Consider the following 26,898-nt stretch of genomic DNA (forward strand, 5'->3'; position numbering starts at 1 on the left):
AGCAGCAGGTGAGCTGAGGCAAGGTTGTCAAGTCTGGTTTAGCCTCAGATAGTTGGCAGGGAGAGGGATGGAGTCAGTGGCTAGGGAACAGAGTTTGTGATGGGGACCGAAGACAATGGCTTAGGTCTTTCCAATATTTGGTTGGAGGAAATTTCTGCTCATTCAGTTCTCGATGTCAGACAAGCAGTATGACAAATCAGAGACAGTGGAGGGGTCGAGAGAGGTGGTAGTGAGGTAGAGCTGGGCATCGTCAGCATACATGTGGAATCTGACATTGTGTTTTCCAGCAATCTATTTACACACAACAAAATTCCACAATCAGATGAATGACAAGCTGAGCTGTTTTGTGATGTTGGATAAAGGGTAAATGTTGACCAGGACACAGGAAGAACTCCTCAGCTCCTCTCCAAATAATTTTGTGGGATCTTTTATGTACAATTGCACTGTCAAATTAGGCTTCGGTTTAATGTCTCATCTGAAAAATGGCGCCGCCAACAATGCAATACTCTGTCAGTACTGCACTTAACTGTCAGGCATAGATTATGTGCTCAAGTCCCTGGAGTGAGGCTTGAATCCATGACCTTCTGATTCAGAGGCAATATAGCTATCAGTGATCCGAAACAGAGTCGTGTTTTTCATAGTTTTGTTTACAACTGGTTTCTGTAACTTTTGCTGACTATATTCAGAGTAAAAAAAAACATGAATCATATGCTATGTTCACTATTCCGATTCCAGCAGGCTTTGGAAAGCATTCTGGAGAACCAATAATATATCAATTTAGGCTTACCTCTACAGACCAGGCCACTAAAGAAGGACTTTGGATGTTTCTCTACATTAATGGCACAATATAAATGTAAGTTGTTGCTGTTATACCTGCAGGTATGCTACTGTCAAGAACTATTCTCAAGAAAACCTGGATAACTTTCAGCAATGGGTCTTAGGTAGATTTTGAGACAAACAAACCACAAGCTTTATTGCACAATAATATAAAATTTGGTATCCTTTTACAACTACTGTGGAATGGAGCCAGATCTCCAGGCCTGATAAAAAGCAGTTTATAGCTAAGACAATAGGTAAGACTCACATCAACTGTCAAAGATCTTTGGCAGGGACTGGAGAGCAGTTAGATCTAATTTCTCGATTCCTTCTCGTAGCCTCAGTTGTCTCTTTTCACAAATATAAGCAGAAATTGGGCAATGGCCAAAGTTAAATATTTGTCCCCCTCTCTCTTCAGTTTAGTTTCCCTTCATAACATACAAGTTGACAATATGAAATGGGAAGGGCAAGCACATCGGAAATTATTGACCCGTACTAGTTAAACTGATATAATCTCAGTGGTTCATCAGAAGTTCTATGGAGATAAAAACATACAAAGCATGTTTAATCTGCAGTTATGAAAAACACTTAATAGCTCAATTTTTTTTGAGTGGTGCAAGTTTACAAACCGCAAAAATCAGAATCGTCAGTACACATATTAAAGATTTAAGTTCTAAGTGATTCCCATGGTGCTTCCTTTATCACCTGAAATATTTTTGATTTGCTTAATCAAATATTTGCTTAATCATAATACAGTCAAGCAGACTCAGCATGGTTTTATGAAAGGGAAATCATGTTTGACAAATTTGCGAGAATTCTTTGAGGATGTAACGAGCAGGGTGGATAAAGGAGAACCAGTAGATGTAGTGTATTTGGATTTCCAGAAGGCATTTGATAAGGTGCCACATAAAAAGGTTACTATACAAGATAAGAGCTCATGGGGTTGGGGGTAATATATTAGCATGGATAGAGGATTGGCTAACTAACAGAAAACAGAGAGTCGGGATAAATGGGTCATTTTCAGGTTGGCAAACTGTAACTCGTGGGGTGCCACAGGGATTAGTGCTGCGGCCTCAACTATTTACAATCTATAGTAATGATTTGGATGAAGGGACCGAATGTAATGAAGCCAAATTTGCTGATGATACAAAGGTAGGTGGGAAAACAAGTTGTGAAGAGAACACAAAAGAATCTGCAAAGGAATATAGATAGGTTAAGCAAGTGAGCAAAAATTTGGCAGATGGAATATAATGTAGGAAAATGTGAGGTTAGCCACTTTGGTAGGAAGAATAAAAAAAGCAAAAGCAATTGAATGTAATATCTCCAAGTTTGCAGATGACACTAAGCTGGATGGCGGTGTGAGCTGTGAAGAGAATGCTAAGAGGCTGCAGGGTGACTTGGACAGGTTAGGAAAGTGGGCAAATGCATGGCAGATGCAGTATAATGTGGATAAATGTGAGGTTATCCACTTTGGGGCAAAAACAGGAAGACAGATTATTATCTGAATGGTGACAGAATAGGAAAAGAGGAGGTGCAACGAGACCTGGATGTCATAGTACATCAGTCATTGAAGATTGGCATGCAGGTACAGCAGGCGGTGAAGGAGGCAAATGGCATGTCGGCCTTCATAACTAGAGGATTTGAGTATAGGAGCAAGGAGGTCTTACTGCAGTTGTACAGAGCCTTGGTGAGGCCACACCTGGAATATTGTGTTCAGCTTTGATCTCCTAAGCTGAGGAAGGACGTTCTTGCTATTGAGAGAGTACAGCGAAGGTTCATCAGATTGATTCCTGGGATGGCAGGACTGACATATGAGGAGAGACTGGATCAACTGGGCTTGTATCCACTGGAGTTTAGAAGAATGAGAGGGGATCTCATAGAAACATATAAAATTCTGACCAATTCCAACATTACAACTCCTCTCTAATCCCCTCAACCCAACATCTCTTTCACCCAACTTTCAGAATTGGACAGGTTAGAGGCAGGAAGAATGTTCCCGTTGCTGGGGAGTTCCAGAACCAGGGGTTACAGACTAAGAATAAGGGGTAAGCCATTTAGGACCGAGATGAGGAGAAACTTCTTCACTCAGAGTGGTTAACTTGTGGAATTCTCTACCGCAGAAAGTTGTTGAGGCCAGTTTGTTAGAAATATTCAAAAGGGAGTTAGATATGGCCCTTACAGCCAAAGGGATCAAGGGGTATGGAGAGAAAGCAGGAAAGGGGTACTGAGGTTGAATGATCAGCCATGATCTTAATTGAATGGCGGTGCAGGCTCGAAGGGTTGAATGGCCTGCTCCTGCACCTAATTTCTATGTTTCTATGTTTAAATGGAGAAACTACAAAATTCTGCAGTACAGAGGGATCTGGGGTCCTTGTGCATGAAACACAAAAAGCATACAGGTTCAGCAAGTAATTAGGAAGGCAAATGGAATGTTGGGCTTTATTGCAAAGGGGATGGCGTATAAAAGCAGTGAAGTCTTGCTACAACTGTACAGGTTGTTGGTGAGACCATACCTGGAGTACTGCGTACAGTTTTGGTCTCCTTATTTAAAGAAGGATATACTTCCATTGGAGGCAGTTCAGAGAAGTTTCACTAGGTTGATACCTGAAATGAAGGAGTTGTCGTATGAAGAAAGGTTGGGCCTATACTTATTGGAGTTTAGAAGAATGAGAGATAATCTTATTGAAACATATAAGATTCTGAGGGGGCTTGACAGGGTAGATGCAGAGAGGATGTTTCCCCTCGTGGGGGAATCTAGAACTAGGGGGCATAGTTTCAGAATAAGGGGTCGCACATTTGAAACTGAGATGAGGAGGAATTTCTTCTCTCAGGGGGTCGTAAATCTTTGGAATTCTCTTCCCCAGAGAGCTGTGAAGACTGGGTAATTAAATATATTTCAGGTGGAGATAGATAGATTTTTGAACGACGCGGGTCTCAAGGGTTATGGGGAGCAGGCAAGAAAGTGGAGTTGAGGCCAAGACCAGATCAATCATGATCTTATTGAATGGCGGAGCCAGCTCGAGGAGCCAAATGGCAACTCCTGCTCCTATTTCTTATGCTCTCATGTTCTCAAAGGTTAAACTGTGTAAGACTAACCATAGCAGAGCTATGGTGACATATAAGTAAAGATTTCTCTGTCAAGCACTTGTAAGCCCTTAAGGATTTCCTTATCATTTTATATTATCCATCTCAAAGTATTTCGACCCTCACCAGGAATTTCAACCATGAATCACAATGGACCAACACGGTAAAAGGTCACATCACATTGGGGATTTTTTTCCTCCTCCTCTCCCTTCCCCCACCATATACAACTGGTAACTCAAGAGCAGTGCCCAACATTGGCAACATATACCCTGACAAACCATCCAACAGTGACATCCCACAGCCAAGTGTTGGTTAACTTGATATTTAAGCTTCTTCATACAATGGACTGAGTTTCAAATGACTACACTCTCTTACTTATAATGCACAGTACTGCCAGAGCACAATAAACAAATAGAGCTCTTCAGTTTTCACTGCAGACAGACCTTTGCTTTCATCCTAAACTGAATACAAGTCATTTGAAATAAACCATTACTTTTACTTTCTGCAGCAACAACAACTTTTATTTATATAGCGCCTTTAACATAGTGGAAAGTCCCAAGACACTTCACAGGAGTAGTATGAGATGAAATTTTTGACACCGAGCCACATAAGGAGAAATTAGGGCAGGTGACCAAAAGCTTGGTCAAAGAGGTAGGTTTTAAGGAGCATCTGAAAGAGGAAAGAGAGGTAGAGAGGCGGAGAGGTTTAGGCCTGGAATTCCAAACCTTAGGGCCTAGGCAACAAAAGGCACAGCCATCAATTGTTGAACAATTATAACCAGGGATGCTTAAGAGGGCAGAATTAAAGGAGCGCAGACATCGCTGGGGGGGGGCTGGAGAAGATTACAGAGATCGGGAGGGGCGAAGCCATGGAGGGATTTGAAAACACGGATGAGAATTTTGAAATTCAGTCCATTGTATGAGAACCGTTGCTTAACCGGGAGCCAATGTAGGTCAGCGAGCACAGGGGTGATGGGTGAGCGGGACTTAATGCGAGTTAGGACATGGGCAGTCGAGTTTTAGATCACCTCTAGGTTCACGTAGGGCAGAATAAGAACATAAGAAATAGAAGTAGGAGGCGGCCATTTGGCCCCTCGAGCCTGCTCCACCATTTAGTTAGATGTCGTCCTTACTACTAGGGGGATCAAGGGGTATGGCGAGAAAGCAGGAATGGGGTACTGAGGCTGCATGTTCAGCCATGAACTCATTGAATGGCGGTGCAGGCTCGAAAGGCCGAATGGTCTACTCCTGCACCTATTTTCTATGTTTCTCTGTTTAATAAGATCATGGCTGATCTGATCATGGACTCAGCTCCATTTCCCTGCCCGCTCCCCATAATCCTTTATTCCCTTATCTCCGCCTTAAATATATTCAATGACCCAGCTTCCACAGCTCTCTAGGGCAGAGAATTCCACAGATTTACAACCCTCAGAAGAAATTTCTCCTCATCTCAGTTTTAAATGGGCAGCCGCTTATTACATAAGAACATAAGGAGCAGGAGTAGGCCATACGGCCCCTCGAGCCTGCACCGCCATTCAATAAGATCAAGGCTGATCTGTTCATGGGCTCAGGTCCACTTCCCTGTCCGCTCTCCATAACCCTTGATTGCCTTATCGTTTAAGAAACTGTCCATTTCAGTCTTAAATTTATTCAATGTCCCAGCTTCTACAGCTCTCTGAGGCAGCAAATTCCACAGATTCTGAGACTATTCCCCTACTTTTAGTTTCCCCTATGAGTGGAGCCCCCTTATTATCTTATATGTTTCGATAAGATCACCTCTCATTCTTCGAATCTCCAATGAGTATAGGCCCAACCTACTCAACCTATCTTCATAAGTCAACCCCCTTATCTCCGGAATCAACCTAGTGAACCTTCTCTGAACAGCCTCCAATGCAAGTATATCCTTCCTTAAATACGGAGACCAAAACAGTGCGCAGTACTCCAAGTGTGGCATCACCAATACCCTGTACAGTTGTAGCAGGACTTCTCTGCTTTTATATTCTATTCCCCTGGCAATAAAGGCCAACATTCCATTTGCCTTCCTGATTACTTGCTGTACCTGCATAGTAACTTTTTGTGTTTCATGCACAAGGACCCCCCAAGTCCCTCTGTACTGCAGCACTTTGTAATTTTTCTCCATTTAAATAATAATTTGCTTTTCTATTTTTTCTGCCAAAGTTGATAACCTCACATTTTCCCACATTATACTCCATCTGCCAAATTTTTGCCCACTCACTTAGCCTGTCTATATCCCTTTGCAGATTTCTTGTGTCCTCCTCACAATTTGCTCTCCCACCCATCTTTGTATCAGCAGCAAACTTGGCTACATTACACTCGGTCCCTTCATCCAAGTCATTAATATAGATTTTAAATATTTGAGGCCCCAGCACTGATCCCTGCAGCACCCCACTAATTATTGTTTGCTAACCGGAAAATGATCAGTTTATCCCGACTCTGTTTTCTGTTAGTTAGCCAATCCTCTATCCATCTATCCATGCTAATATATTACCCCCAACCCTGTGAACTTTTATCTTGTGCAGTAACTTTTTATGTGGCACCTTATCGAATGCCTTCTGGAAATCCAAATACACCACATCCCCCTTATCCACCCTGCTCATTACATCCTGAAAGAACTCCAGCAAATTTGTCAAACATGATTTCCATTTCATAAAATGTGGGAGGCCAGCCAGGAGTGCGTTGGAATAGTCAAGTCTCGAGGTAACAAATGCATAGATGAGCTGAGGCAAGGGTGCAGACAGGCGATATTACGGAGGTGGAAATAGGCAAGTGAGAAGTGTGGAAGAGACAGGTTCTTTCTATTAAAAAAGCCTATTTGTGGTTGATGACAAAATCTATGTTCTCAGTCTTTCTTTCTTGCATTGCAATCAGTCTAAAAAAAAAAATCACATCACCAATCTGTTCCAACTCATTACAATCAACATCCTTTTGTAATTCTTACAAAGGATCAGCAAGCTCCACTTTTCAAGCCCATTTGTTTAGTTTTGCATTAAAGTTGAGCAAAGAAAACAAGTTTACATTGTGATAGGGAAATTATATTGAAATTCTACAGGGAACTTACACCAGTTCTGAAGTGTCAGCTGTGGCTCAGTTGGTTGCACCGTCGCCTCTGAGTCAGAAGGTTGTGGGTTCAAGTCCCACTCCAGAGACTTGAGCACAAAAATCTAAGTTGACCCTCCAGTGCAGTACTGAGGGAATGCTGCACTGTCGGACATGCAGTCTTTCAGATGAAACGTTAAAACGAGGCCCGTCTCCTCTCCAGTTGGACATAAAAGATCCCATGCCACTATTTCGAAGGGCAGGGGCGTTATCCCCAACGTCCTGGCCAATATTTATCCCTCAATCAACATCAGTAAAACAGATTATCCCGTCATTATCACATTGGGAGCTTGCTGTGTGCAAATTAGCTGCCGCATTGCCTACATTATAACAGTGATTACACTTTAAAAAGTACTTCATCGGCTGTAAAGCGCTTTGAGACATCTGATGGTCGTGAAAGGTGCTATATAAATGCAAGTCTTTCTTTCTATTAATGGTTTCTGACAAAACTCCGTTCACTACAACTAGACTGTAAACAGAAGAATTTGAATCAAAAAGAATTTTGCTTAATAGTCCTTTCTGTAAATGTGTTTTTTTCAACAAAAGCTATTCCAAAACTATACATTCACAAAACAAAAATCAAATACAATGTTTTAAAATTCATCAATATCCATTTAAAACGTGTAATCTATTTGTTTACATCAGGTTTGTAAAGCTGCATCAACTCAGCATGACAATACCGTTGTTCAATACCTTCATCACAATGCCGGATTATCTACAAATGGTGGTCAGCAGAAACTCATTTACTAGAATCTTTCTGAAACCCTGTAATGCATCAGCTGATACCTGGCATCTCAGCCCAGATTCCATCCCTACCCACACCACTCACTTAGACTGAACCAAACATTGCACACCCTAGGTTGAACCCTACATCCAGTCCATCACCAACACTGTATTTCCACATCAGTTTCAGTTGTTGTTGTTCCACCAACTTTCATTAGCTACTGAACAACCATCACATGGATTTCAAAACCCTCTCCCCGATCTGCAAATCATTCAATGACCCCATTCCACCCTACTTAAGCAATCTCTTTTAATCCTACGTCCCAGATTGCCTCCTCCATAATGCTGAGTCTTCGCTAATGTACACCACCTCCCCCAACCTCTTCAGCCATCACAGCCCTGCACTCTGAATTGCTCTCCCTAAAACCCCCACCTTGCCTCAGGTTTTTCCAAAACCTTCACTTTGAAAGCTAAGTCAATCACCTCTCCCAACACTTCTCCCAATTCCTGCTCAGCATCCAATCCCCCTCAACCTTGGGACATTTTGTTACATTAAGGACCCTATAGGTTCAGTGGTTGTTGGAGAATAGAAATTGTGCAGGAAATCCCATAATTGCAATAATTTTGGATTTTCAGTTCATCCTACATCATAATCATATGATCATTTACAGTGGGGACTAGAACAAGGGGACACAAATATAAAATAAAATGTAAGAGATTGAGGACAGAACAGACTCCCTTCTCTTTTTTCTATATAAAGGGTTGAGAGATTGTGGAGTGCACAACCAGAATAAGTGACTGAAGCACAGCACCTGTCAACATTTAAGAATAGGTTAGATAGGTATTTGAAGGAAAGGGGAATAAAGTGATATGGGAACAGGGCAGGCTCGTGAAATTAGGATAAACGACAACACGGACTGGTTGGGCCAAACAGCTGGTTTCCATGTTGTAATTTCTATATAATTCAGTATGTATCATTCGATCTTACATACAAGATAAAGAGCTGAGTAGCTCTCAGTCCTCTTCCTACTCGAAACTAAATGCCAGAATATAAATTAAAGCAGCAAGATTTTGGAAGGGGAAGGGGGAAATGAAGGAGAGAAAATAAGCTTGCATTCCAATTACAATTCTCCTCCTTCCCTCCATGGGAATATGGATTTCCTCTACTGGTCTCTCCCCTATTTGCACAATTGAGTTTGAAATTCAATTATGTGGGAAAACAGCAAGAAGAAATCTATACCCCGATATTCCATAGCAAAGTAATTTGCAGCACATACTGCACCACTACCCTATGAATTTCCAATTTTTATTCACATCATAAATATTTACTCCTTTAGGTGTTTACTTCAGTCATATTGACAATCAGGTCCCTCCCTCTCCCCAAACAGAGCATCTTCACAAAACAAGTAGCCTACCAACATGATGAATGTTACTTAATGCATGCAAATAATTCAGCACAATGAATACACCTTCCAGGAAGAGAGTCTTGTTAATTATACTTCTGCCATAGATGCATTTTAAAAAACCTGTTCTTCACCTTACTGCACCTCCATTTAATGTAGGCCTACTTCAAGTCCGAAGGGGATGAGGGTAATGTATGGCAACTGATATTTTGTTGATATTGATGCAATTCTTTAAATATCCTATGCTGAAGTGAAAGTACATACTGATCTTTGAAATACAGTATAATGTTTCAGTAACTGCCTGCAGTGTCTGCTGATACACACCCCAAAGCTGGAGCAAACTGAACTCAAGACAATACAAGGGCCTTTTATAGATGCACATTTATATATTTTTCTTTTTAAACGCGTTCCTAATTTATACCCTCTTAATCACACTTAAAATTCATATTTCCATCCTTGAAGTTGACAGGCAAAGTGGAGGAAATGAGGGGACGGGAGAAAAGAGCCATCCAGATCCATGGCTGCTTGTCTGCAGAAGAGACTAAAAATATGATCACACTGCATTAATCTGCATCCTTCACCCAACCCAAGCAACCAAACACACATCATCCCATTAGCGCTACTATCCTTATTTTACATCCCTGGTTCTCGGGGAAGAGATATCATCACAGTTATATTAACCTAGATTATAAGATAGATTCCCTTCCACCTGCACAGCCGGAAAATAATTCACCTATTTAATTTTTAATACCTGCAAATCCGTCTTCAGCCACTTTGAGTCGAAACGAGCCTGTGCTGCCAAGCAGAAACACTCGAAAGGCATCTTCCTCCCTACCTCAGGTCTTCAAGTAGATTCAATGCCGAGAAGGAGGGGAGGGGAAAAAAACACGCATTATTATAAATGGAGATGCAGTGCACAAATCCCTCCAGGTCCACCCCACAGTGCACTGTCTGCACAGGCTCGGGCCTTACCCTGTGGTAATCTTAACAGCGGGCTGTCTCCTCCCCCATATCGCTAAAGCCCGCTTTCTCCCTGGCTCAGGACAGTCAGTCAGCTGCTTTATTTTTTTCCTCTTCCTCTCTCTCTCTCTTCCTCTTCCTCTTCCCCTCCCCCTCCCTCTCTCTCTCTCTCTCTCTCTCTCTCCCTCCTTCCTTCCTTCCTCTCGCTAGCCTCAGTCCATGGTGAGCTGAAGGGAGAGGGAGGGTGGGGGGGCGGGGTGGAAGTGGCGATCAACCAAACCTCAAGGCAGCGGCCATTAGCAACGGCGCGGTAACGCCATGACGAATGACAGCACCTTCCCCTGCCCAGCCAATCAGGCGCAGGTCCCGGCGCCAATCCAGCCCGCCCCCTTCGCCCCCGGGACCAATCGGGGTCTGGGCGCTGGCGGGCAGGAGGCGGGACTTCCTCGGCGCGAGCAAGTTCGAGTGAGCGGTCGGGCGGCGCTCGAGGAGGGAGGGAGCGGGCGGCGGTTTGCGGGCAGCTGAGGTGAGTGCGTCAGTCAAGCGAATCGGCGTAGTTTTATTCTCGATAAATTATAGTTGAATTTGAAATGATCGTGGTTTAGTTTCCTCACTTTAGAGCCAGGCGCACCGAGCTGACGTGTGAGAGAGATGGTCAAGACAGTGTCTCAGTTTGGGCAGCATTCTCTCCGTCGAGAAAGACTTGCATTCGTATAGCGCCTTTCACGGCTACCGGTCGTCCCGAAGCCGTTTTACAGCCTTTTTTTAAAAGTATGGTCACTGTTGTAATGTAGGAATCGCGGCAGCCAATTTGCGCACAGCCAGCTCCCACAGACAACAAACATAGAAAATAGATGCAGGAGTAGGCCATTCAGCCCTTCACGGCTGATCATGCAATCTCAGTATCCCAACCCTGCTTTCTCTCCATATCCCTTGATCCCTTTAGCCATAAGGGCCACATCTGACTCCCTTTTGAATATATCCAACGAACTGGCCCCAACAACTCTCTGTGGCAGAGAGTTCCACAGGTTCACAATTCACTGGGTGAAAAAGTTTCTCCTCATCTTGGTCCTATATGGCTTACCCCTTATTCTTAGACTGTGATCCCTGGTTCTGAACTTCCCCAACATCAGGAACAATCTTCCTGCATCTAATCTGCCCAATCCTGTCAGAATTTTATATGTTTCTATGAGATCCCCTCTCATTCATCTAAATTCCAATGAGTTTAAGCCTAGCCAATTCAGTCTTTCCTCATATGTCAGTCCTGCCAACCCGGGAATCAGTCTGGTGAACCTTCGCTGCACTACCTCAATAGCAAACACGTCCTTCCTCAGATTAGGAGACCAAAACTGCACACAATACTTAAGGTGTGGTCTCACCAAGGCCCTGTACAACAGCAGCAAGACCTCCCAGCTCCTGTACTCAAATCCCCTCGCAATGAAGGCCAGCATGCCATTTGCTTTCTTTACTGCCTGCTGTACCTGTATTCCTACCTTCAATGACTGATGTACCATGTCACCCAGGTCTCGTTGCACCTCCCCTTTTATTAATCTGTCACCATTCAGATGATAATCTGCCTTCCTGTTTTTGCCACCAAATTGGATAACCTCACATTTATCCACATTATACTGCATCTGCCATGCATTTGCCCATTCACCTAACATGGCCAAGTCACCCTGCAGCCTCTTAGCATCCTCCTCGCAACTCGCACTGCCACCCAACTTAGTGTCATCTGCAAACTTGGAGATATTACATTCAATTCTTTTGTCCAAATCATTAATGTATATTGTAAATAGCAATGAGATAATTATGCTGATTGAGGGATAAATATTGGCCAGGACACATCACCTTCGAAATTGTGCATGGGACCTTTTACATCCACCTGAGAGAGAACAGATGTTGGTTTGATGTTGTGTCTGAACCTCCAATTGTGCAGCACTCCCTCAGCACTGCATTAGAGCATCAGCTGAGATTTTTGTGTTCAAGTCTCTGGAGTGGACCTTGACTCCGAGTGCGAGGATGCTACCCACAAAGCCACAGCTGATCCACTCAGTCAGAAGGTTGTGGGTTCAAGTCCCACTCCAGAGACTCCATAAAAATCTAAGCTGACACTCCCAGTGCCGCGCTCAGGGAGTGTTATATTGTCGGAGCTGCGTCTTTCGGATGAGACGTTAAACTGTCTGCTCTCAGGTGGACGTAAAAGATTCCAATGCACTATTTTGTAGAAGAGTTATCCCCAGTATCCTGGCCAATATTTACCTGTCAATCAACATCACTAAAACAGATTATCCTGTCATTATCACATTGCTCTTTGCGAGAGCTTGCTGTGTGCATAATTGGCTGTTGTTTCCTACATTACAGCAGTGACTGCACTTTTTTTTTAAGTATTGTAAAGTGCTTTGAGGTGTTTGGTGATTGTGAAAGGCATTATATAAATGCAAGTCTTTTGTTTGGGGCTCGTTGGCCAGGGAGGGAGAGAGAGACTCTGGGTGACCTGTGAATGAAAGGAAGTACCTCTCTATTTAGTACTGTAGTTTACCTCAAATGTGTGGCCCTTGCCATATTGACATGGTATACCAATTTCTTTTCTCCACCATTTACTATTTTAGATACCTGTATGAAGCACCCTCTTAGCCACTGCTTACAAGGTGAAAGAGCCTAATTTTTTTCTTAACTCCTATGTCTATGTGTGACTTGTATGAATGCAGTTTATGGTGTATTATTACTCTCGGAAAATGTCTGAATTCACCAAGTTGCTCCCACTATTATCACCCCTGGTACAGGCCGGTAACCATTAGTACCTCTGTTACGTCCTTACTAGACAGTATAAATGCACACGAGGCCTATACTTGAGAGAAGGTCACTCTGTGACCAGTAACCTTTATTTCAGCACTGAAGTGATGAAGGTGAGTGGAGCTTCCCCTTTGATACCTGAAAGTCCAGGTTAGGAGTGTCTCCCACACGTTCACCACCTAGTGGTCAATGTTCTCACGGTGTACAACTTAGGTCAGTTTATACATGGGTTACAATGACAATTGAATACATGACAACCTCCACCCTGTTATATAGTGCAAAATACTTTATCCAGGCACAAACCAGATTTGGATGGACAACATTTTTAATTATATTTATATAGTGCCTTTCATGACTACCGGACATCCCACATTGCTTTACGGCCAATGAAGTTTTTTTTTTTGAATTGTAGTCACTTGTAATGTAGAAAATGTGGCAACCAATTTGCGCACAGCAAACTCCCACAAACAACAATGTGATGAGGACCAGATAATCTGTTCTAGTGATGTTGATTGAGAGATAAATACTGGCCAGGACACTGGCGATAACTCCCCTGCTCTTTAAAAAATAGTGCCATGGGATGTTTTAGGTCCACTTGAGAGGACAGACGGGGCCTCAGCTGACACTTAGGGTGACCTGTGCAGTTATTAGATGTGAAGCGAAGTGCTTTTTAAAACCAATTATCACCAGAGGAGTTTTTGCCTTGTATAAGAAAAGGGGTTTATAATGAGAGGTGGTGTCAGTAAGTAATATTCCCAGTTCTGATGAAAGGTCATGGACCTGAAACGTCAACTGCTGAGTGTATGCAGCATTTTCAGATTTTTATTCATATATTCAGACTGGGTGATGCATTTCTCTTTCTCGAACCATTTTTCCTTTTAAAATAAGCAACTTGATCTTACCCTTAAGACGAACTTTCCTCTCCGAAGTCTGCTTCATATCTTTAGCATCATTAATAACATCCAACCTCTCCATTTGGTACTATGGATTGCCTCAAACATGTATGTCCCTTGTCCTATTGACATGCGTTACCAATTTTTTTCTCTGCCATTTACTATTTTAGATACCTCTACGAAGCACCCTCTTAGGCACTTGCTTACAAGCTGAGAGAGCCAGTTTTCTTCTCAACTCCTATGTCGTGTGACTTATGTATGCAGTTTATGGTGCACTGTAGGAAAAATGTCTGAATTCACCAAGTTGCTTCCACTATTAGACTGAACAGACCTGTAACCATCAGTAACTCGTGCAAAATATTTTATCCAGACACAAACCAGATTGGAATGACAAAATCTATAATTGTGCTACTGGGTGTTTTACATAGTTCAAGTGGACACAGTATAATAAAGTCTCCCATTACGCTTTACTGAAATTCCAAGATGGTACTAGATATATATATTTTAAAGGTGTTTTTACCAATTTTTTCCCCCTGTGGTAAAATGTAGAATATAGCAGCATAACTGGTTAAACTATACACACACACACACGTGGAGTCTCTGCCCTTGTCAGAATATACAGATCAGCCATGATCTAATTGAATGGCAGAACAGGCTCAAGGGGCTGAAAGGCCTAATCCTGATCACCAATTATCCACAACAGTAGTTTCTGTGAGTTAATGCAGTTTTGTAAAGGATGTGCATCTTTCTGAAAATTATTGCTACACAGAATATTTTGATGAGCTTTAGTGTCAATTAACATTCAATAAATCTCAAGAAAATAATACAAAATTTAATAGGAAAAATTAGATAATTGTTTTCCACTCCAATTTGGTCTCAGCACTAAAAATTCTCTAACACTAATCTCTGGAAACTGCAACATGGTAAACACATGACACATGTTAATTTAGTCCAATGTGCACATTGTGAGTTTCACCATCAAACTTGTTAGGAAGAATCATGATTATTTTTGCAATCTTTTTGGGGTGTTTTCTTATTTGTTTTTGTTTTTGTTGAATTTTGTTTTAGTTTGAATACTAACTGATCTCATCAGGGAGCTGGCATAGAGAAGTTATGGAGTCTCCTGGTATAAGAACTAACTGAATCAACATAGGTAAAATAATGACACAATTGAAGTATCTTGAGAATGAGAGTCTTTTAAAAGGTTATGACCACTTGTGAGATATGGATAAGTTAATATTTTTTTTAAATTGCAATGATAGATTCTCAATAGAGTACTTGTGAAATAAATTGGAATGACTGAGTGTGGATTATAAGATTATGTTGATAACTGTAATACTTTTATTGGAAACTGCTAACAATAAGTCAATGTGAATCAGTAAATATAAATAGGTCATATAGTTTAGCATTGGAGAACTTGACTTCAATATCAATGTTCATGCTCTGACCTCACCAAGCTTTTTCAGTCTCTGACTGGCTCTCTAGACAGAGAGTATACTAGCCAAATCGTCCCTTTTCTGATATATTAAAATGGTTTCCTCTGTGTAACTTTTCTTTTCCTCCTCAGGGAAGGAAAATTGGTATTTGTCAATCTTGCTGCTCTCGTAGCTCCTTGTCATCATCAAATTACAAAATCTTGGGAACAAGACACCATTTGCCCCCACATCAAAGGGGGAATATGACTAAACTGGGTAGAATTTTCGAGGGGCTGGTCATTCCCCTGTGGACTGAGTGTCTTACAATACTGTCCAGTATCTAATTTTATGATGGTGTAATGCAAGGATTTAATAGGGACACTCTTGTGATCTGAACTGCATATTGTGTCTTTTGCATGTGCTCTCACATACGCTTCTCCAATCTTTGAAACACTGTGTGATGAGGTGTTTTACTATCAAATGACCAAAAGCAATCAATGGCATTAGTTAGACTACAAAACAAGTGAAAGAGCACTACTAAAACTAGGTTCAATCATTAAGTAATGGCACTGTTATATAGTGTCCGTCCCATACGTACACCCTCCCCTACCCCCATTCTTTTCTGTGGTGGTGTTTGGCCTCCACTCAGCTCATAATGGCATTTAAAACACCATCTTGCCCTGTGGGTAACTGGAGGTACGAACCCACATCCTGTCACTTTGTAGTGCAAGCAGTATGTTGGGTTGTTCCTGAGAATGCCCTTGAAGAAATACACTGTTTGGGGGGAGACTAATGGAAAACATTGTTCCTGGCTTTCATTTGCCAATAGCTAGAATACTTGTCAGAAATGCAACGCAAAGATTTTCTAATCATGGGCCAAGAACATACATTTATTATATGTAACTTCTTCATTGAAAGCATGAATAAAGTAGTTCCAACAGCACACTTTATTCAACCAAGCAAGGAACAAATACAGTTGTGTCAAGCTTCTTTATGTAGTATTATAAAACATAGTACAGTATGATTTTTAAAGGTCCTGTTTATCTATAACAGTAAAATTATTAAGGGAGCAGAAAGTATTATTTCATTAAAAGTTAGAATGGTTAACAAGATTAAAGAGAGGGTATAGGGCACATTAAGTTGACTTAACATTATCTCATGAATGGTGTTCATCAGCTATTTTGTCAGCAAGCACAGCGCTGGCACTACATTAACACAAACTGCTGTTGTGTATCCTAGGGGACGCAATGTATTAAATTTGAGCCGCAGAAGAATAATTCATTCATTGCTGGTCTTCATCGTGTGACTTCACATCTTCTGATTCCTTTGCATGACTGGAGTCTCCTGCATCATCACCTTTGACCTAAAGGAAAAAGTGGTATTTGTATTTTAATATACAGGTACTTTATATTCCATGCAAAGAAAATGTATTTACATCCAACCCTTTAAATGTATTCTCTCTTTGTTTACCTCCTCCCATCAAGCTAAGCAAGTGGCCTTCTCCCTCAGTACACCACTAATTTTTCTCAATGGTCATATAGTCGCAGGTAGGTTTGTAAAGGATTTTCAAAAACCAAGTATTAATGCATGTCTTCATCTATAAATTTGTCAGTTAAGCAAGCTACTTTGGAATCTATACATATGGAACAATGTTTAAACATCAGCATTTAAAGCTATGTCCATACAAAAATTGTAATAAATTTTTTTCAGAAAACCTTGGGTGTAATAAAACAATTAAATTAAAAGAGTCTTTTAGCAACAAACGAGGAGAAAAGCTGAGTGGTCAGTTTGCCTATTTGAAAAACTTGTGGAAAGTGATTTTCAGGAGCTTCAGCATTTTGTTGAGGGGATGGAACTCTTCAATGCTGAAAAATAGGTCTGCCATTGGGGCTGGAGGAGCAAGCAGAGACCTGCGAGCTACTGGCACAAGAGGGCGAAGGAGGGTAAGGGCGCACCAGAAAAGCCTTGCACCACATAAGTCTTCCTCAACAATGTCGTACCTCAACTTCAATGAGGAGCAGCGGGCCCTCTCCTTCAGCAGGTAAGCTGTGACTGAACTATGCCACGTGTTGTGCAATAACTGCAGCCCAGCAGCATGGCATGCACAGCATTGCCATGGCTGCATAGGTCATCATCATCATCATCATAGGCAGTCCCTCGAATTGAGGATGACTTGCTTCCACATCAAAAAGTTCACAGGTGTTTCAATGATGCACCTAAAATTCCAAGTCCAAACTAAATCTTGAAGGATGGAAGATGGCTGTGCTTGGATTTTTTTAACGTGTGGTGACCGTTACACACCAACCACCACACGAGCTTGACAGAGCTAGGTCTTGGTCCAGTAGCAAGGATTAACCAAGATGACTGGAGACCAGCTCTGCTGCACGGACCTAGTGTGTTCACATATCGCAGTGTGGGCTGGCCCGTGCTGCGTTTGGGCCCTCGCTTCTCCTGGGCCCCGAACTCACGCCTCTCCTGGGCTGCGATCACGTCCCTCTGCAATCTCTCGCCGCTCCTTCGCCCCGACCTCGCCGTTCCTGCTGTACCTGCCAACGCTCCAATCAGCGACCTGTGGTGTCCTTCACCATGAGCTTTGACACCTTGAAAGTATTTAAGCGTTAGTTAACAGAATAGGGCAAGAATTGATATTACCCGCTCCTATTCTGGGTAAGGCCGAATGTCCCGTTCTACTCTTGTCGTCAAGCTACACCTTCTTCTGTTGCCAGCTCTCTAAAGCAATCCAGTCAGTCCCATTCCCCTGCTCTATCCCCTTAGCCCTACAAGTTTATTTCCCTCAAGTGCCTATCTAATTTCTTTTTGAAATCATTGATCATCTCCACTTCCACCACTTTTGTAGGCAGCAAGTTCCAGATAAAAAATTTCTTCCTCACATCCCCCCTGTATCTCTTCCCAAAACCTTAAATCTGTGTCCCCTAGTTCTTGTACTGTCTACCTTATCCAAACTTATCATAACCTTGTACACCTCTATCAAATCTCCCCTCAACCTCCTTTACTCCAAGGAGAAAAACCGCAGCTTCTCCAACCTAACAGCTAAAATCCCTCGTCCCTAGAACCATTCTGGTAAATTTCCTCTACACCCTCTCGAGGACCTTCACATTCTTCCTAAAGAGTGCTGACCAGAACTGGACGCAATACTCTAGTTGTGGCCTAACCAGAGCTTTATAAAGGTTCAGTAAAGGTGCCTGCTTTTGTACTCAATACCTCTATTTATGAAGCCCAAGATCCCATATGCTTTGCTAACTACTCTCAATATGTCCTGCCACCTTCAAAAATCTATGCACATGAACCACCATGTCCCTCTGTCCCTTCACATTCTTTAGAACTGTGCCATTAAGTCGATATTGCCTCTCCCGATACCTTCTACCAAAATGCGTCACCTCACACTTATCTGTATTAAATTCCATCGGCCACTTTGAGTGAGAGGCATAGATTAATTTATTTATGTAACTAGAATGAATGAGGGGGCATCTATTATGTAACAGCAATGGGTGAGGCGCACAGATTATTTATGTAATGGATGAGTATGGAGTAGAGTAATGATGTAACTGACATGGCTAAGGAGCATAGATTTACTTGTAACCAAGAACAGATGAAGGCGATTTATTTATATCTGGATGACTAAGGAGCACAGATTTATTTGCGTTTCTCTGATGGGTAAGGGATATAGATCAATTATTTATGTAACTGACTAATTTAAGAAATAATCTGTAGCAGTAATATGGAAAATTAGTGTTGAAAATGGAGGGGAAAACATTTTATATTAGGAGCGGAAACCACCAGGGTGCCCAAGTTAATGACAGTGCACCATGCTAGTCACTAAAACAGTATTATTTCTAGTATAGCTTAAGTCATGACCTTTAACTCCAGTATTCTATAAATAATAGGCTACATGTAACAGTTTTAGACTATCTGCTATTTTTAGCATTTGAGTTTTAACTCTGTCCTCCGACTGACAACCATTTCTCACTCTTCCTCAACCTGTATTATTAGCTATACTTAACATCACTGTGAGTCACGGTCATATCTATGGAACAACTCATCTGGAAATCTTTACCATTACAACTCTGAAGTAATCCTGTTCCTTTCAGTGTAAATTAGACCATAAACTGTAGCCCTGATTTTCCTGGGGACTTGTGCCATTAGCATAGGGACCCTTGAACGCTGCAGGAAAAGGGAAATTATGGAGTAAGTGACTTATGCCATTGATTATGCCACTCCTTATTTTCTAGGGACTTTTGCACTTCTCCATTACTTTCGCCAAAGGCAGTAAGACACTAGCTGATGTGTGTCAACTAATATTTCCCAAAATATAAGGAAACTTGAATGAAAAATGCAATACCAACCACACAATGACTCTATGTAATTAGCAATAGAAGATCCTGTTCTGTGGGAAAGATGTGTTGAAGGAGCAGTCCTTGTCCAAACCTGTATGCCTTACTCTACATGGATGCCTGAAATGAAGGCTGACCACTCCGCAGAGGAGCCCTGTAACTGAAGGTTATTTAAAAACTAAAAATTAAAAATCATTATTTTTATGCCTCCAGAAATACCTGCAAGTGATGGCACTTATCTGCAGAATTGCCTTTTGCAACTATATGTGATCATGTTTGGCCATGCAGTTAACAATTCCTTTACATAGTTGGCTGTTATGTTGTCCATCCATGATTTACATCTTTTTCACAGGGATACAAAGAATACATAGGGAAAATAGAGTATGAGAGGAAGCTTGCCGGGAACATAAAAACTGACTGCAAAAGCTTCTATAGATATGTGAAGAGAAAAAGATTAGTGAAGACACGTAGGTCCCTTGCAGTCAGATTCAGGTGAATTTATAGTGGGGAACAATGAAATGGCAGACCAGTTGAACAAATACTTTGGTTCTGTCTTCACGAAGGAAGACACAAATAACCTTCTGGAAATTCTAGGGGACCGAGGGTCCAGTGAGAAGGAGGAACTGAAGGAAATCCTTATTAGGCGGGAAATTGTGTTAGGGAAATTGATGGGATTGAAGGCCGATAAATCCCTGGGGCATGATAGTCTGCATTCCAGAGCACTTAAAAAGTGGCCCTAGAAATAGTGGATGTATTGGTGATCATTTTCCAACAGTCTATTGACTGGATCAGTTCCTATGGACTGGAGGGTAGCTAATGTAACACCACTTTTTGAAAATGGGTAATTATAGACCGGTTAGCCTGACATCAGTAGTGGGGGAAATGTTGGAATCAATTACTAAAGATGAAATAGCAGCGCATTTGAAAAGTAGTGACAGGATCGGTTCAAGTCGGCATGGATTTATGAAGGAAATCATGCTTGACAAATCTTCTGGAATTTTTTGAGGATGTAACTAGTAGAGTGGACAAGGGGGAACCAGTGGATGTGGTGAATTTGGACTTTTAAAAGGCTTTTGACAAGATCCCACACAAGAGATAGGCGTGCAAAATTAAAGCACATGGTATTGGGGGTAATGTACTGACATGGATAGAGAACTAGTTGGCAGACAGGAAGCAAAGAGTCGGGATAAACGGGTCCTTTTCAGAATGGCAGGCAGTGACTAGTGGGGTGCCGCAGGGCTCAGTGCTGTGACCCCAGCTATTTACAATATACATTAATGATTTAGATGAAGGAATTGAGTGTAATATCTCCCAAGTTTACAGATGACACAGCTGTGAGGAGGACGCTAAGAGGCTGCAGGGTGACTTGGACAGGTTAGGTGAGTGGGCAAAAGCATGGCAGATGCAGTATAATGTGGATAAATGTGAGGTTATCCACTTTGGGGGCAAAAACACGAAGGCAGAATATTATCTGAATGGCGGCAGATTAGGAAAAGGGGATGTGCAACGAGACCTGGGTGTCATGGTACATCAGTCATTGAAAATTGGCATGCAGGTATAGCAGACGGTGAAGAAGGCAAATGGTATGTTGACCTTCATGGCTAGGGGATTTGAGTATAAGAGCAGGAAGGTCTTACTGCAGTTGTACAGGGCCTTGGTGAGGCCTCACCTGGAATATTGTGTTCAGTTTTGGACTCCTAATTTGAGGAAGGACATTCTTGCTATTGAGGGAGTGCATCGTAGGTTCACCAGACTAATTCCCGGGATGGCAGGACTGACATATGAGGAGAAACTGGATCGTCGACTGGGCCTGTATTCACTGGAGTTTAGAAGGATGAGAGGGGATCTCATAGAAACATATAAAATTCTGACGGGACTGGACACGTTAGATGCAGGAAGAATGTTCCCGATGTTGGGGATGTCCAGAACCAGGGGACATAAGAACATAAGAATTAGGAACAGGAGTAGGCCATCTAGCCCCTCGAGCCTGCTCTGCCATTCAATAAGATCATGGCTGATCTGGCCGTGGACTCAGCTCCACTTACCCGCCCTCTCCCCATAACCCTTAATTCCCTTATTGGTTAAAAATCTATCTGTGACTTGAATACATTCAACGAGCTAGCCTCAACTGCTTCCTTGGGCAGAGAATTCCACAGATTCACAACCCTCTGGGAGAAGAAATTCCTTCTTAACTCGGTTTTAAATTGGCTCCCCCGTATTTTGAGGCTGTGCCCCCTAGTTCTAGTCTCCCCTACCAGTGGAAACAACCTCTCTGCCTCTATCTTGTCTATCCCTGTCATGATTTTAAATGTTTCTATAAGATCACCCCTCATCTTTCTGAACTCCCAACGAGTAAAGACCCAGTCTACTCAATCTATCATCATAAGATAACCCCCTCATCTCCGGAATCAGCCTAGTGAATCGTCTCTGTACCCCCTCCAAAGCCAGTATATCCTTCCTTAAGTAAGGTGACCAAAACTGCACGCAGTACTCCAGGTGCGGCCTTACCAATACCCTATACAGTTGCAGCAAGACCTCCCTGCTTTTGTACTCCATCCCTCTCGCAATGAAGGCCAACATTCCATTTGCCTTCCTGATTACCTGCTGCACCTGCAAACTAACTTTTTGGGTTCATGCACAAGGACCCCCGGGTCCCTCTGTACCTCAGCATGTTGTAATTTCTCCCCATTCAAATAATATTCCCTTTTACTGTTTTTTTCTCCCAAGGTGGATGACCTCACACTTTCCGACATTGTATTCCATCTGCCAAACCTTCGCCCTTTCGCTTAACCTATCCAAATCTCTTTGCAGCCTCTCTGAGTCCTCTACACAACCCGCTTTCCCGCTAATCTCAGTGTCATCTGCAAATTTTGTTACGCTACACTCTGTCCCCTCTTCCATGTCATCTATGTATATTGTAAACAGTTGTGGTCCCAGCACCGATCCCTGTGGCACACCACTAACCACCGATTTCCAACCCGAAAAGGACCCATTTATCCCGACTCTCTGCTTTCTGATCGCCAGCTAATTCTCTATCCATGCTAATACATTTCCTCTGACTCCGCGTACCTCTATCTTCTGCAGTAACCTTTTGTGTGGCACCGTATCGAAGCCTTTTGGAAATCTAAATACACCACATCCATCAGTACACCTCTGTCTACCATGCTTGTTATATCCTCAAAGAATTCCCCTATATGGATGTCCATATAGATAACATTCATAGGCATCCCTGTCCACTATGTTAGTAACCTCAAAAGGCCAACTATAATAGTCTGATATCCCCACATCAGACTTAAACTGACAGGTAGTTTCCTGGTTTCTCCCTCCCTCCTGTCTAAATAATAGTATGACATTTGCAATTTTCTACCTTGTATTCCATACCTTTCCAAGTGTGTGATTTAGAACTGCTGCAGCTACTGCAATACTTCATAATTACATACAAAGAGATTTAATTACATTCATAATGAATGAATTCTGATAGAACAGCCACATGAGTAATCCAACAGACTTTAGCTTGTAACACAATGCACAAAGTAAATTAGCCTGCCTTGGGGGCAACAACCTAATGTCATTCCATGATGAGAAAGTTCTGAATTGTAAAGGCCCTCCGATTTAGCTGGTCATTTTCAGTCAACTAATTTACCGCACATTTTGTCAAAAGTATCTGACCTCAGATTCTGTTGTATCTTCATCTTCATCCTTGTTGGGTTCCTGCACTTCTCCTGGAGAGATAATAAGCAACATGCAGCAATCCACAGCCAGTATAGAATTGTTTGCCTTTACAGTAATTCTTAAAAAGCAGACTTATGTCAGTAATAAATCTTGTAGCAACTTTATGGGCTCTTATTTAAGTAAATGCTGATCAGTTTTTGTTACAAAGTTTACGAAACAGACTGTTCTCAGAGATAAAGATGTTTTATTTATTGAAAAGCCATGGTAAAGGGACAGGACCCTCTGTGCAGGATACCATCATGGTTAAAAAGAATGAGAGAGAAGATGAGGTAATCTGGAAATTGTGGTATGGCAACTGTGTGGCGTCATCAAAACTTAAGAGTTGTCTTGACTGTTAGACTTGCTAAAGACACGAAGAAACTGTCTTTGTCTTTGAAGAATTGCAGGGGCGGGGGGGGCGGGTGGAATCCCATTGAAGGGCACGATGAAGATCTCGATGTAGTAATTCAGTAATTGCACTGTGACGATTAGAGATGGTAAGCACTTAAAAGGTGTGCTCACTCTTGTGTTATCAGCACAGCAGCAAAACAAGTAAGTAGTGATTTCATGGCAGACCGATAACAGATGCAGCTTGAAAGTCTAACCTCTGCTTTAATTTCTTTTTCTCTTAAAGACAAATTGGGATATGATCCTACAGGCACGAGTTTCCCTCCAGTACTTCATTCAAGTGGCCATTTTTCAAGTATGAGCCTAGGTCATGAATGCAATAGGCTATTTGACTATGGGGGAATATCTCAGCATTTCTGATCCTCACCCAACATCCTAAGCAAAGATCTGAGTACAGTAAGTTTTTTGTTGTTGCAGAGTTTGCAAAACAGACTGTCCTGAGAGATTTTTATTTATTGAAAAGCCATGGTGAAGGGACAGAGTATAGTGATGTGCTAAGTGATTCAGTAAATTTTCCCCACTTGCTAGCTCTAAACTAAAGCCAATTTTGGCACCGGTCCATCATCTCAGATAAGATCAACTAATTCAGTACATTTCGGGAATGGATTTGTTTTGCACGACTCCAAGACTTCCCCACTCCAAGACTTCCCCACAGATATTCAGACAGTCACCGAGCTGGCTCTCTTTCACAGCAGATTATTACAGAAAAACAGTATAGGACAGCAAGTGTCTCTCCACCCTCATAGTTAGGGATGTTGTAGGGAGACCAAATAAAAGGGGAGATGTGAACTTGAAAATGAAAGCAATGCGTTATATTACTTCGGAGTCCCATTACAAAAAAATTTGGTCAAATGGATTGGTGTCATTAATGAGCCACGCAGTTAATTTTTTTATAAGTAATTCTATTTACCATTAATGTCATTTGCAGTCCCCCCAGTGCCATCATCTTCATTCCCTGTCTGCGCCAGGCACTCATCTTGAGTTTCTTTCAAAAAACAGCAAATAACTTGTTAAAAACTCAGCATAAATTAATGACAGTATACTTTAATGTGCATGTGAATATAGCACAGCATTGTCTGGACACACTCTGGGCATAGAGTGGGAGAATGTATGCTTATACATCAATCCTCTGAGCTCAATTTCAGTCGTAGCCACTATGGAGATTGGAGGACAAGTGCTACTCCACACAGAAAGAAGTAAAATTGAAGACAAAGCCACATTGGACTGCCCTCACAGGCCTCCGAGCATCTGATTTCAAAGTAGCATTGGTGCAGGCCTGTGCATAGATAATTTGTCTTAATTTTTTGACCAGAGATGCAATGTGCACGGAGATTCAAGGAAGGAAAAAAAAAAAGCATTTTTAGATGCAAGCCACCCTCAAGAAGGGAAGAAAAAATGGGATATGCTTTATCCTTCCTTACCAAGTGGCGTTCCCTCTGAACCTGATGAATCACGGTTGATTGGATCACTGCAACAATAATATTTTTAAATGAGAATTTTGTGAAATAATAAAGAAATGTAAATACCACAGAAATAAATCTAAATGGGAAAACTCATGTATTAGCATTCAACTGGTAAGATATATCCTGGCTGAAATTCCTTGGGACCCAATTCTGGCAGTTCCATGAAGAATGCTCCTGTTGATACCCTCCAGCACTGACTCCATCGGAGATTGCAGGGTCAGTGAAAGGGAGCCTCATCAGCATGGAGCAGATGAGCACAAGTGCCAGTTGAGGCACATTTCTGACACCAACCTGCCCCATGTTGCAGAGACTTTACCCATCACTGGAGGGTGTCCAGCCCCCTGACCATGGTCCAATTAAAATAAAAAACAAAATTCTTTAGGGGTCCAAGCCACTTCCCTGGCCTAGAATCTACAGTTGTGGCCCATGAGGAAGCTGGTATGCCTCACCTCACTCTGCATATCGCCATCCACTGATGCACTGGGTCCCATTTCAGCCAAAGGAGTGGGAGCTCCTGGTATCATGAGTTTTCACCCTCTTGTCATTTTCCCTTTAAGGGGTGGACAGCGGTTCCAGTTGTTATAAGGCAATAAGAGTAACTGCATTTCTGCTGCATGGGTGTGCAGCACAATTCACTATATAATGTATGACCATCCTGCTGAGCAGAGCACGGACATTGAACATGGACATTTTCCAAATGGAAGCGTGGACTTTCAATTGCAACTGCTTGCCCCTCAAAACCTGGCAGGCACTAAACCCTTGATGTATAAAGACATGGGGGCTGAAATTCAGGGTCCATATCAGGCCCGTTGCCATGCGGTGGAATCGAGTGGCCGCCCCGACCTAAATTCAGCTCAAGCATTTTTCGTCCTATCCCCATTTCTACCCCGCTGCTGCCGAAAGCAAGTCATCAAAGCGTGCACCGCTACTATCCCACACCTACATTTTATTCCGACCCAAATTCGCGATATAAAAAAAAATCCATGAGCCGCTGGACAGCTTTTTCTGTCGATGCACCTTGTCTCCTCTCTCTCGGCCCTGGCATTGCGGCGGACGTTAAAGGGGAAGACCAATTGCCGCGGATTTAATTTTCTTTGAAGTCGGCCGAACTATTGTGCCCCCGGGTTCGGCTGGGCCGCCAACAGGCAGCCTGGCACCCCTCTTTGGTGCCAGGCCGCTGGCCCAGCCGAAACCCTCCCTGGTGGTCCAGTGGCCGAAGTTTTTTTTTTAAATGCCCGATTCTCTCCCCTTTAATGGAGGAAAGAGAGCTTGGTGACGCACACACGCTGTAACATCACCGCCGCTGATTGACAGCGATTAGAGTCCCGATTCCACTCCTCAGCCTCACTTACCGCCACACCTCCGCCCCCTTTATGACCGACTTCCAGTCCAACGTAAAAAAAATTTCAAAGACCTGAAAATGGATCAGATGGCCGCCTCCATGCTCCCGGCGGTAAAACCAGGTAAGAAATCATAGGTGCGCCAGCTTTCTGGCGTGCCTGAATTTCGGCCCCCATATGGTCTCAAACTGTTCTGCAAGCAGTCCTTCCAACAGCTGTTATACCAAGCCTTTCTTGAGCGATATGGTAGACATTTGGCTTTAGCAGGATGGACTTCTGCATGAGAGCTTAAGATATGCAAGCCAGCTTAATGTCCTAGATCGCCAGGCATAATGCTTTGTAACAGATGTACTTGTCACCAACTGTTCAAACCAAGTCTTCATGTAAAGGGTGCCATGAGGGAATCTCCCACTGCAAGATG

At 42.4% G+C, this 26,898-nt stretch overlaps 1 protein-coding gene and 2 long non-coding RNA genes across 13 annotated transcripts in view; 1 reads left to right on the top strand and 2 right to left on the bottom strand.

The window, feature by feature from the left end:
• herc2 (HECT and RLD domain containing E3 ubiquitin protein ligase 2) overlaps positions 1 to 10,338 on the bottom strand; it is a 286,911-nt gene extending 276,573 nt beyond the window's left edge. For 9 of the 10 annotated variants that reach the window (XM_070892466.1, XM_070892467.1, XM_070892465.1 and 6 more), the window contains exons 1-2: positions 10,115 to 10,338; positions 9,894 to 9,984 (exon numbers count right to left, since the gene is read on the bottom strand). In XM_070892466.1, coding sequence (XP_070748567.1) covers positions 9,894 to 9,965 — 72 coding nt within the window. In that variant the 5' untranslated portion in view covers positions 9,966 to 9,984; positions 10,115 to 10,338. The remainder of the gene's footprint in view (positions 1 to 9,893; positions 9,985 to 10,114) is intronic. The other variant, XM_070892464.1, reaches the window with a different exon arrangement.
• Positions 10,339 to 10,557: 219 nt separating this feature from the next.
• Positions 10,558 to 16,917, top strand: LOC139275255 (uncharacterized). 2 transcript variants are annotated; one of them, XR_011595700.1, is made up of 4 exons: positions 10,562 to 10,628; positions 12,712 to 12,750; positions 14,857 to 14,941; positions 16,443 to 16,917. It is a non-coding gene; the product is annotated as an uncharacterized lncRNA (long non-coding RNA). The 2 variants fall into 2 exon arrangements; XR_011595701.1 differs by lacking the exon at positions 12,712 to 12,750 and having other exon boundaries at positions 10,558 to 10,628.
• On the bottom strand, positions 16,141 to 26,403 carry LOC139275254 (uncharacterized). Its single transcript, XR_011595699.1, has 5 exons — positions 26,081 to 26,403; positions 25,096 to 25,142; positions 24,585 to 24,659; positions 23,225 to 23,277; positions 16,141 to 16,566 (listed from the first exon to the last, which is right to left on the bottom strand). It is a non-coding gene; the product is annotated as an uncharacterized lncRNA (long non-coding RNA).
• Positions 26,404 to 26,898: the final 495 nt, after the last annotated feature.

The sequence above is a fragment of the Pristiophorus japonicus genome, chromosome 10 (assembly GCF_044704955.1).
Source record: "Pristiophorus japonicus isolate sPriJap1 chromosome 10, sPriJap1.hap1, whole genome shotgun sequence".
Taxonomy (NCBI): Eukaryota; Metazoa; Chordata; class Chondrichthyes; family Pristiophoridae; genus Pristiophorus; species Pristiophorus japonicus.